Source organism: Alosa pseudoharengus, unplaced genomic scaffold (genome assembly GCF_046254945.1).
Source record: "Alosa pseudoharengus isolate Yale_2024_CS ecotype anadromous, Long Island Sound unplaced genomic scaffold, YU_APseudo_1.1 YU_APseudo_1.1_scf_12, whole genome shotgun sequence".
Taxonomy (NCBI): Eukaryota; Metazoa; Chordata; class Actinopteri; order Clupeiformes; family Clupeidae; genus Alosa; species Alosa pseudoharengus.
The window spans coordinates 38,047,441-38,059,642 of record NW_027468587.1 but is presented as its reverse complement, the minus strand read 5'-3'; the positions used below and the strand labels follow the sequence as shown (position 1 = coordinate 38,059,642).

At 41.7% G+C, this 12,202-nt stretch overlaps 1 protein-coding gene across 2 annotated transcripts in view; it reads right to left on the bottom strand.

The window, feature by feature from the left end:
* The window catches only part of cep76 (centrosomal protein 76), a 47,960-nt gene extending 42,318 nt beyond the window's left edge, over positions 1-5,642 (bottom strand). For both annotated transcript variants that reach the window (XM_076281215.1, XM_076281216.1), the window contains exons 1-4: positions 5,139-5,642; positions 4,813-4,968; positions 1,382-1,448; positions 1,037-1,261 (exon numbers count right to left, since the gene is read on the bottom strand). In XM_076281215.1, the coding sequence (XP_076137330.1) occupies positions 1,037-1,261; positions 1,382-1,448; positions 4,813-4,968; positions 5,139-5,201 (511 nt within the window). In that variant the 5' untranslated portion in view covers positions 5,202-5,642. The remainder of the gene's footprint in view (positions 1-1,036; positions 1,262-1,381; positions 1,449-4,812; positions 4,969-5,138) is intronic.
* Positions 5,643-12,202: the final 6,560 nt, after the last annotated feature.

Genomic DNA, 12,202 nt, shown 5'->3' with positions numbered 1-12,202 from the left:
AACGTATTTATGCGTTTCCTGTATTTGCTTTCCGAGCTGATCTCATGAACACACTTTTTTCAGAGGTAGAGATTTTAAAAGTCGGGTCCTCCGAGTTTACGGTTGGAGTGAAGGCAGTATCAGACCTACGGTAGGAGTCACGTGACCATGGTATTGAGGTAATGCGGTTAACGTCCCAGCCCTAGCCATGACTACCTTTTATATCAGGGGTGGGCAAGTATTTTTAGTGGTAGTTTTGGGTCGTTTAAGAGGGGTCTAAAGACATTCCTATTCAACATATTCTTAGTTGTTTAAGCGCTTATGTGTTATGGTTTATATAATGTTGTTTTATTTTAATTGGGCTGTTAATTAATTTGACATTATTGTTTATTATTGATATTCTCCTTAATGTAGTCTTAGCATGTCATTGTTTTTATATTATTGATTGAATTGACATTATTGTTTTATTATTGCCTTTCCCCTTTTTTACATTGCTTTTTTTATTAGGCTATTGATTGAATTGATATTATTGTGTACTACAACTATTCTCCTTACTATATTTGACCTACATTTTAATCTGTTCCCTGTTCAATTTTAAATATTATTATGTTGTTTTGTATGTATGTGTCGCTTTGGACAAAGGCGTCTGCTAAATCCATAACCATAACCATAACCATATAAGCACACAAATTTACCAGCAAATGGAGAATCACTGAAAGAGAGAGATGTTAATGCTATCCCTTTGGTAAAACACAGCCGTCCAGAACTGGGATATTCTCCAATAGCCAGAGCAATTTTCAGGCTCTTTTGGAATACCAGACATGGGGTGATGCTATTTGAGGCTTACCTGCAGCTAGCACCAGGAAGTACTGCAGCCATTGTATAAAGAATGTACAAATTCTAAATTCTTAATGGGTGGAGGCATCTCAACGTTTTAAGTCCTTAGTTCCTCTATATATAAATGTGTTTATTGCACTTGCCTTTAGACTACTCAAAATAAAATTACGATGTATACACAAAATGTAAAATGTACACACTTTAGAAAACTGACATTTACCTGTTGCATCTTGATGGACCTCTAATAAGAAGCTCTCTTGTAGATCTGGTTCACAAGCACAAGGTACGGGTTTGGAACGGAAACGTTGGTTACGGAAGCCAAGACAGAGTGTTAAGGTAGAACAGATCCCACCAAGTGTTTTGTCAGGCTCCTGTAAATGTTCAAGAAATGCCTTTCCCCCCAGGATTTGAACATTCAGGTATCTTCTTTTGAGATCAATATTAACTGACAGGATAAAAGAAATGTGAATAAAACATCAACTCCACTGTTAAATTATTGTCTCTGGGTAGTATGAAGAAATGTAAAGAAAATATTTCACAGTTTATAATGCAGTAGCCTACTTACTTTTCTCTGCATGAGTCACACTGATTTTTTCAGACTTGTTTGGGGGGTCTGAAATCTCTGCTTCTGTCTAGGAATAAACAATAAGACTTTTGATATTACCAGAGGTAGGATTAAGCCAATCTAATCTATGAGAGCAGTTGTTTTTCAGCCTGTATTAACGAAATATCTTAGCTGAGCTAAACATAAGTCCTGGTCCAGTGTATGTTGCCAAGTTGGGACCCAAATAAAACCCAGTGTAATCCTGCATGGAGCCCATGTGGGCAAATGACATGGGGCCACTATGGAACCCACGGACAATCCCATGTTGTACCTATATTGGCAAAACATATGGTACCCACATGGGCCCAATATACAAATGTTGGCTGGGTGCTAAGCTAAACAAAGATTGGTTGAATTTTTTTAAATCAGTCAAAGATCGTGGCTACAGCGCGATTTTAATAGTCAACTAGTTGATAGTTGATTCAGTTCTTTTGAAAGTCTGACCTGCCATTTTTCTTTCTGAAATAATTCTAAACATGATTCTAAACAAACATTAAATAGAATGTTTCATTCATTGGAAAGTCAAATCAGTTGCATCTTTTAATAAACACTATATAACTAACATTTTCTGTCATCATCGTCTGTCGACCCTTCTACCTGCCCCGTGAGTTTACTTCGGTAATATTCAACGCTGTCTACATTCCTCCACAAGCCAACACAGATGCTGCGGTTTCAGAATTGCAAGAAGTGTTAAATAGACAACAACACACGCACCATGAAGCTGCGCTTATTGTGGCCGGTGATTTCAATCAAGTACATCTGAACCGGTCCATGCCTGAATTTATTCAACACATTCACTTCCCTACACGTGGTGACAACACACTGGATCACTGCTACACACAGTTCAAGAACAGTTACAGTGACGAAGGAGGTCAAGCGCTGGACTGACCAGTCGGAAGCCAGGCTACAGGACGCCCTTAGCAACGTTGAATGGGAGATGTTCAAGACGAATTCTGCTGACATCAATGAGTTTACGGAAGTATCATTGAGTTACATCAATATGCTAACTGATTCCATCATCCCAACTGTAAAGATCCGAAGCTTCCCTAACCAGAAGCCATGGGTGGATAGAGAAGTGAGAACGGCATTAAAGACACGCACCATGACTTATAATGCTGGGCTTATTTCAGGGGATATGACTGATTACAAAGCAGCATCTTATAGTTTACGTAGAGCTATTAAAGATGCTAAGCGGCGCTATAGAGACAGAGTTGAAGCTGATTTCTTGGAGGGTGATCCAGCACGAGTGTGGAAAGGACTCCGAACCATCACTGGCTTTGAAAGAAAGTCCCCTCCTATGATGAATGTGAGTAAAGCCCTCCCTGATGAACTTAATGCTTTTTATGCTCGCTTTGACATGAAAAACACAGACTATATTGGACTAGCTGCAGCATGTGAAGCAAATGAGGATGCACCTTTCTGTGTCTCTGAGGTCGATGTGAGCAATGCCTTTAGGAGGGTTAATTGTAGAAAAGCTACTGGACCGGATGGAATTTCTAACAGGGTTTTGAAATCCTGCGCTGCTCAGTTAGCTCCTGTGTTCACTTATATCTTTAACACATCATTGGCTCAAGAGACAGTTCCTACTTGCCTCAAGCAGTCTGTTATTGTTCCAGTACCGAAAAACAAAAGTCCATCATGTCTGAATGACTACCGCCCAGTAGCCCTGACGTCTACAGTAATGAAGTGTTTTGAGAAGCTTGTGAAAAACATTATCTGCTCATCCCTCCCTGCCTCCTTCGACCCCCTCCAATTTGCTTACAGAGCCAACAGGTCTACAGAGGATGCCATCTCAAACCTCATGCACACCACCTTAACTCACCTGGAGGAGGGGAATGGGAATTATGTGAGGATACTGTTCATTGACTTTAGTTCAGCATTCAACACGATAGTACCTCTCACCTTGGTCACAAAGATGAAGGCCTTAGAACTGAACACCACCCTGTGTCACTGGATATTTGACTTCCTCACCAACCGTTCACAAGTGGTTAGAGTGGGGGGTCTGACATCTGACTCATTAACCATCAGCACTGGTGCTCCCCAAGGCTGTGTTTTGAGTCCACTGCTGTACAACATCTACACACATGACTACAAAGCCAACAGTAGTCATACCTACATCATCAAGTTTGCAGATGACACAGTGATCTTGGGCCTAATTAGTAACAACAATGAACAGCTCAGCTCTGGTTGAGAGTGTTCTAACTGGTAGCATCATCACCTGGTATGGGAACTCCACAGTTAGAGATTGTAGTACTCTGCTGAACGTACTATAAGAACACAACTCCCTGCTCTACAAGATATCTATTCCAGAAGAGTACTCCTAAGAGCCCAAAAGATTCTGAAGGACTCTTCTCATCCTAACAATGGATTATTCCTACCGCTAAAATCAAGAAGACGCCTATGTAGTCACAAAGCCAGAACTGAGAGACTCAGGAGAAGTTTTTATCACCAGGCCATCCGAACTCTGAACTCACACTATACTGACTTTGCACACATTCACTCCTCAGCACTCTCAAACATTTCCCAACTCTGAACTCACATTATACTGACTTTGCACTCATTCACTACTCAGCACTCATGACCCCCCCCCCCCCACACACACACACACACACACACCTACAAGACTTTTAGCACTTTTACATCCCTCTCCCTATGCTACAGACCTTTTATTTATTTTCTTATTTCATCACACGTCAAAACACACACACACACACATATCTGACTTGCTCCAACTTTTGCACATCTCCATAGAACTTTTTATTTATTATTTTTGATTTCTCCTCCATCTACCCATGTCCTTGATTGCCTAGCCTTTCTGCCCCCCCCCCCCCCCCCCACCCCCATCCCCAACACACACACTTACATCATCACTGTCATCACTTCACATACATACAGCACACTGCTTGCTACAGTAAGCCTCCTCTACATACTTGCTGCACACTGCCCCCCCCCCCCCCACACACATACACAGCACATTGTCTTCAGGATCTTCTCCAACACACATCCTCTACATACTTACAGCATACTGCCCCCACCTACCCACACACACACTACACACACACACACACAGTCACTGCTCCACTCCCCTCCCGCCCACACACACATCTTCACTGTCATCACTCACATACATCATACATACAGTACTCTGCTTGCAATAGTAAGTCCCTGCCCCCCCCCCTACATACACAGCACATTATTTCATCAGGAAGCTTCTCCAACACACATATTGCACACTGCCCCCCCCCCCCCCCCCCCCGGCTGACACCAGACATAATTTCACTGCATTTCTTACTTCCAGTAACTATATGCATGTGACAATAAACTTCCTTGTATCCTTGTATCCTATTTAGGTCTACATGAGTAGTAAGACGTATCTAGGCAACCAGCTTTACCACGCTGTCGACGTGTAGCGTCAGTTCCTTCATAACATCGTCAACGACTCCTCTCTGCTCCAAAGCACGCAGCAAGTCCCCTTCGGACACAAATCCAGGATCCAAGTCCTCCCTTGTTTCTGTCAGTATACTACGTATCTTGTCATGGATGTTCATCTGATGGAAAGATTGAGTCGTTTACTTTAGCGTCCTAGCTACGGTCAACAAATAAGCGGATAACGCTAAATATCAGGTTAACTTTATAACTTCTCAGCTAACTTAACATCTAACGACAAACTACATTATTGTATGACAAACGTTAAGTTGCATGCATCCCTTATACCCACCTGGACTAAATGACCGCGGATAATCCGTTTTAGATCAGATCCTTTAACAGTCGGCAGAGACATAATGCAAGTTTACCTTACCCTTTGCTAGACTTTATAGCGGAAAGAAAATAATGTAAAGTTAGCGTAGGTCTAGCCTACTTTCGCTGCATGGGCTACAAAACAACAGCAGGCATATGTTAGAGACCGTCCACACAACACGAACTAATGCCTATGACAATACGCCGTTACGCTGAGTTGAACTACTGTGCCGTATTAGGTATGTTTGGAGTCGAAATCGACTAACCGGCCCCGTTAGAGGGCCCCAGTGAGATTGGTGGGCTGCTGTCACATGGTATACGCAACCGTCTCGTCTGATGATGATGCACGTAATCGACGTCCGAACAGGAAACGTTTCGCGGAATGTTTTTAAAAACAGCAGGAACGTGTTGTACCTTTTAACAAACAATATTTTGTTAGCTTTGATGATCGGTCCTGTGTCGTGACTTTTGCTTTGCTAAAACAACGGTCCAAACCAGCGATGGATTATTGAAATGTGCATGGACAAAGCTAACAAACTATAGTAACATCACTTTAACAAACGTGGTAGCTCCGATTTCCAATCGATGTGTCAGTATACTGCCCTCAAATTTTATTTGTAGGAGACTGTGGTTTCATTACAATCTTTGTGCAAACTCTAATGTTAAGCTGATGGGAAAAAAGTACTATAGGAATCTTATAGTAGGCCTATTTTGGGACAAAATATTATAGGAATCTTATAGGAATACTATAGTATTTTAGGACATACTATATAGGTGTAAGTACTATAAGACTAGTATAGAAATACTATAGCGTCTATAGAATATTATAGAGGTATTACAACATCACAGAATTATGTTATGTTCCGCTTGTGTTGTCCTGCTGTGGCTGTCTATTGTTGTTGTTGTTGTTGTTGTTGTTCTGTGGAGTATGTTGTGTGTGCAATTGTTGTTGTGTGTTGTTTTGGTGGGCTGATGGTTGTTGTTGACTGTTATTGAAAAAAGAACACAAACTGAAGGCATAGTAATTGCTCTTGGATGGGGATTTAAAGCAAGGTTCCTATTGATCTCCTTCAGATAATGTGGCCTCTTCATTTTCAACTGGGAAGGACCTGCATGGACTTGAGAATACAGAGCCAATCGGTATGTACAGTATTAGATTCACACACACACACACACACACACTCTCTCTCTCTCGGAGGAATCAAAGCTGTTACACCTATCCTGTAGATGTCAATTAATATGAATTAAGACATGTCACACCTTCCTATCATATGGCGTACATAGGCCCATATTCTAACCAATTGTACAGCTGATACAATTGTACATCTCATAATAGCTTCGGTGTGTCGTCATCGTCTTGCTGTCCCCCCTCCGTTCTGTGATTGGTTCCTTTGTTGAGGTGACAATTGGGTCCATGGAATCCAGGCTGCCTAGCAGCGTGAATAAAATCTAGGCTAGGCAAATCCAGGCTAGGCAAGGCCATTGATTAAAATTTGATGGTTTTACCTTTCAGATTGATACCATAACATCGGTGTTGGGAAAGCTACTTGGAAATTGTAGTGAATGTCCATGAGAAATTAGACCTATGAGACAAAATTGGCCTTTGTACAGTAGGCTAAGATTGTGCATAGCCCTGACAATTTTAAACATCTCAAGTATTCTCATGAGCTGACAAGCTTTCATGGCTGCAACTGCTTTGCCTTTGTGTTGGAGCTCAAAACCTATCATATGCCCCATTCATTCGCCAATATACAAAATAGAGCCATGTATACATTTATCTCCTCCAAAGTTTCCAGGAAGGTGGGCCATGTGCTAATGTATGTTAACTCACATGTACAAGTGACAGGCTTTTTTTTTTGAGCTCCAACATAAAGGCAAAGCCGTTTCAGCCATGCAGCTAGAGGGATGAAACTTTGCACACTCCATGTGGGTCATGTGCAGAAGGTCTGACTTGAATTTCAGCCTCGTAGCTCCATGCTACCACCCAAAACTCCACCTCTGAAGTGGGAGTGGTCAACTTTTTTTATGTTTTTCCTTCACAGTTTTTTTTGTGGGTGTCTCAGAGATCCCACCTTTGGAACAGTTGTCAGGGGCCTCAAGGTTGTGCCGTGCCTCTTGGTCCCATCCCTCTAGCACCTAGCGTTACCGCGCCAGAAGAGGTAAACCTTGTACGTTTCGAACCGTTTATCTCCTTCCGGGAATAATCCACCGACTCCAAACTGAGCCTGGCTTGTTTGTGATGTCCCGTTGTTCAACATATTCTGATTTCATACTTATCGGACCAACATAAGTGAGTTTTTTGGCTAAAAATGTAAAAATGGCTAAATGTTAAATCGCCAAAAAAGTAGTTTTTGCCAGCACAATGCTTTGCGTTACAGCTAGAGAGATGAAACTTTGCACGCTCCATGTGGGTCATGTGCTGAAGGTCTGACTTGAATGTCAGCCTCGTAGCTCCATGCTACCATCCACAACTCCACCTCTGAAGTGGGAGTGGTCAACTTTTTAAAAGTTTTTCCTTCACAGTTTTTTTTGTGAGTGTCTCAGAGATCCCACCTTTGGAACAGTTGTCAGGGGCCTCAAGGTTGTGCCGTGCCTCTTGGTCCCATCCCTCTAGCACCTAGCGTTACCGCGCCAGAAGAGGTAAACCTTGTACGTTTCGAACCGTTTATCTCCTTCCCGGAATAATCCACCGACTCCAAACTGAGCCTGGCTTGTTTGTGATGTCCTGTTGTTCAACATATTCTGATTTCATACTTATCGGACCAACGTAAGTGAGTTTTTTGGCTAAAAATGTAAAAATGGCTAAACGTTAGCAATTCCACTGCTTTGTTATTTTGCATAGCAACCACCATATGTACCCTAGCAACACCCAAGCAACCACCTTAATTACCCTAGCAACACCCTAGCAACCATCTTAATTACCCTAGCAACCACTTGAATAATGTCAAGCTAGCAACCACCATAGCAACCAACATGCTCACCCTAACAACCACCATAGCAACCATGTTATTTTGCATAGCAACCACCATGTCTACCCTAGCAACACCATAGCAACCATTCAAATTAACCTAGCAACCACCATAATATGACCATAGCAACCACCATAGCAACCACGGTATTTAGCATAGCAACCACCATATGTACCCTAGCAACTCCCAAGCAACCACCTTAATTACCCTAGCAACACCCTAGCAACCATCTTAATTACCCTACCAACCACTTGAATAATGTCAAGCTAACAACCACCATAACAACCAACATGCTTACCCTAACAACCACCATGGCAACCATGTTATTTTGCATAGCAACCACCATATATACCCTAGCAACACCATAGCAACCATTCAAATTACTCTAGCAACAACCTAGCAACCCCCATAATATGACCATAGCAACCACCATAGCAACCATGGTATTTAGCATAGCAACCACCATATGTACCCTAGCAACACCCAAGCAACCACCTTAATTACCCTAGCAACACCCTAGCAACCATCTTAATTACCCTACCAACCACTTGAATAATGTCAAGCTAACAACCACCATAGCAACCAACATGCTTACCCTAACAACCACCATAGCAACCATGTTATTTTGCATAGCAACCACCATATCTACCCTAGCAACACCATAGCAACCATTCAAATTACTCTAGCAACAACCTAGCAACCACCATAATATGACCATAGCAACCACCATAGCAACCATGGTATTTAGCATAGCAACCACCATATGTACCCTAGCAACACCCAAGCAACCACCTTAATTACCCTAGCAACACCCTAGCAACCATCTTAATTACCCTAGCAACCACTTGAATAATGTTAAGCTAGCAACCACCATAGCAACCAACATGCTTACCCTAACAACCACCATAGCAACCGTGTTATTTTGCATAGCAACCACCATATCTACCCTAGCAACACCACCAGCATATATTTTCGAACAGTTTTACCTTTACATCCTGCAGAAGTTCAAGAGGGATCTCTCGTATGCAGTGCTGCTCCTTTGCCTTGTCAAGGTGAGACATGTCTAACCTACAGTATATTCCACCCTTATGTTTGCTTAATCTCATTCTGGCATATGGTTTTATTAAGCACTAAAAACTACCTGCACTCGTCACGTCACTCTGAACAGTGATGTCATCCTGGCATATGGTTTTATTAATCACCCAGAAGGGAGGAATATAACTTATTATAGCTTAAATCACATCTCCACACTACAGGCGTTCAAAAAATATATCATTTAGGCTATCTACAGTAGGTATGGTTATGGTAGGTATGGTTATGGATATGGTTTGCATGGCTGAAACTGCTTTGCTTTTGAGTTGGAACTCGAAACGTATCATATGTGTACCTTGTTCGCCAATATGCAAAATAGAGCCATGTATAGATTTATGTCCTCCAAAGTTTGCAGGAAAGTGGGACATGTCCTATTGTATTTTAAATCACACCTACAACTGATCGTATGATATGCAAAAGTCTGCAGGAAAGTAGGTCAGGCTTTCAGAATATATACAGTGGGACATGTCTCAATTCATGTTAAATGTTCATCATTTTCTTCATAATTAAAGGTTTGAAGAGACAGAGGACGGTGGTGCAAAAGAGAAGGAGGGCCAGCCGGGCCTCGTGGAGTTCAATCAGTGGCAGGGGTATTTTTTAGCCTGACAGTGTAGCTGTAATGTTAAAGTTGGTGACTTTGGAGAGCTAGACGGTAAAGATGTGCACCCGCTAATATTGGGTACAGTGAAGAAAGAAAGGGAGGGAGGCTGCTTTTAAAAGAGAGGGAAAGTATAATCTTTTTTATATTGTTTTCAGATGAAGAATCGGTGCAGTGGTGAGGCTGGAGCACCCCTGGCTTTTGCCGTATGGGTTGACTTCAGCAGTGAGTCACCCACCTTCAATTTCACAGGTATATGTAATATTTATTCAACAACATTTCAATGATTAGATCAGTGGTGATTGCTGCTATTTGGAACAGGGGAAGCTCTGATAAAAATGGTCAATTATTAAATTAATATTATTAAGGTGCTATATTGTTCTTTGAGGGCAACAATTATCCCAAAACCCAGAATAGGCCAAACAGTAGGCTAGAGTTGGCATGGCAGACATGGCATAATGTAGCCTACACCGTTACATAGCACGCTACCTAACGTTGTCCAGCCTCTATGACGGTTCCTCCAATCATCATACAGAAGCTCGGCGTCCGGGCCATCCCACTGTCCCATTCACTCCCAGAGACGCCGGGCTTCCCTGGAAATGACGATTTTGTGGCACTTGTCCAATAAACGTGTAGCTTTTCTGCACTGAGATCAGCCCACTCTGTAGTGCCATTGAAAGTCCAGTGAAGCCGAGCGTCTGTGGGTTTTTTCCATGGTTTTTTGATGGATTGTGTCGTCACAGCAATGTATTACGGGTGCGAAATCACGATAAATGACCGGCAAAACCTTACTGCTGAACAAACTAGCCATGAAGATGAACAATTTTTCAGCATGTTCTAGTTGGAATATAGTAGGCTAGAAGCTAATGTAATACTGTTATTTGATGCGATTTCCCGTAATATTTTAGAGGAGGCTGCGCTTCCCCTGTAGTCTTAGAGCAATCGCCTCTAGATTATATCTATCGAAGATGACATTCAATGGAAGAACAATTCTTTTAGTATGGTCACAATCTGGCCCTGAGTTTTGATAAAAATTATATTAACATGGCAACACAAACCTAATTGATAATGGATTTTAAGGGGGGGGGGGGGGGGGTTTCGGTTACGGTTCATTTAGGGCCAAAGTATCTTGAGGCCTTTTGGACCAATGACAGGAAGGCTGAGCTGCGTGTCAAGTGGTATGTATATATGAAAGTGGTGTTAAGGTTTGTTTTTGTGTCAATCCTTTCTTGAAGTTCAGAAAAGGAACCTTAACATTTGTTTTTAATGACACTGAGCGTACTGTCTTACAGATGCTTTGGGGGTGAGAGGCCATACGTTGACCCTGATATCAGTGGCACACATTGCCGGATGGCAATTGGCCGTCTGATAAAAGAACATGGTATGACTGGCATTCTATGTTTTCAATTTCCTTATTTAAAGATCAAAATGATGCAGACTACTGAATCTGATTACACTTTAGCACCCTTCTATCTCAGCACTGAGTCAGGGTTTGTCTCGGCCTGAATATCTGCCACAACACAGGCGGCCTTGGTGGCCCTTTGCCTCAGTCAGTGACGGTACGTTAATATTGAATAACCAGCTATTACTGTTTCAACTGCATGCACACAGCTGTTGCAACATGATTTGACTTTAACTTTGTTCCTCACTATGGTCATTTTGATACACTTTGATGCATTTTTTAAAGGAAAAGGTGAAGGGCGTAAAGCTTTCACTGCTGAAAAGCTGAGGCAGGTGGTACGCTCATACAATGCGTATTACAATCTCCAGGTATATATACAATTGTATGAACCTGTCTAAAACCTTTTGCATACCAGTGTGTTTTACAGACTAAAACAGGTTTGGGTCATTCCGTGTCAAATCACCCAGTGGCTGGCAGGTCACCCTCTGCCAAAAAAACTGAAAAAACTCACAGGTGTTTGTAGACCAAACCTATGCATAAATCTTAAATAGTATATCTGTATCACTAATGGTTCCAAAACTACAGCCCTTTGAAGTTTCAAGTCATTTTAAGCATCGTGGTGAACAATCCTTTTTGTTCAACTTCCAACATTATTGGCTCTTTTGGTATTTCACACACATTAGTGAAACTATGTGAATAGAAGTACATTTTCCTGTTGAATTTAACAATCCAATCAAATCAGGTGTATCTTGTGTAATTCCCCCTCTGCAAAGCTCTGAAAATGGCTATAAATTCATTATGTGAAAAAACATCACCACCTTTGAGGGCTTCTCGTTCAAAAAGTATGTGACACAAATTCATCAGATTTTTTTCCCACTCATGTATGGATTATAAGGTCATGTCCATGCATTAACTTTGGTTGTTAACATTATCACATTGTCAGAGCATTTTTATTAAATTGGGCTTGATTTTCAAAAAGCCCG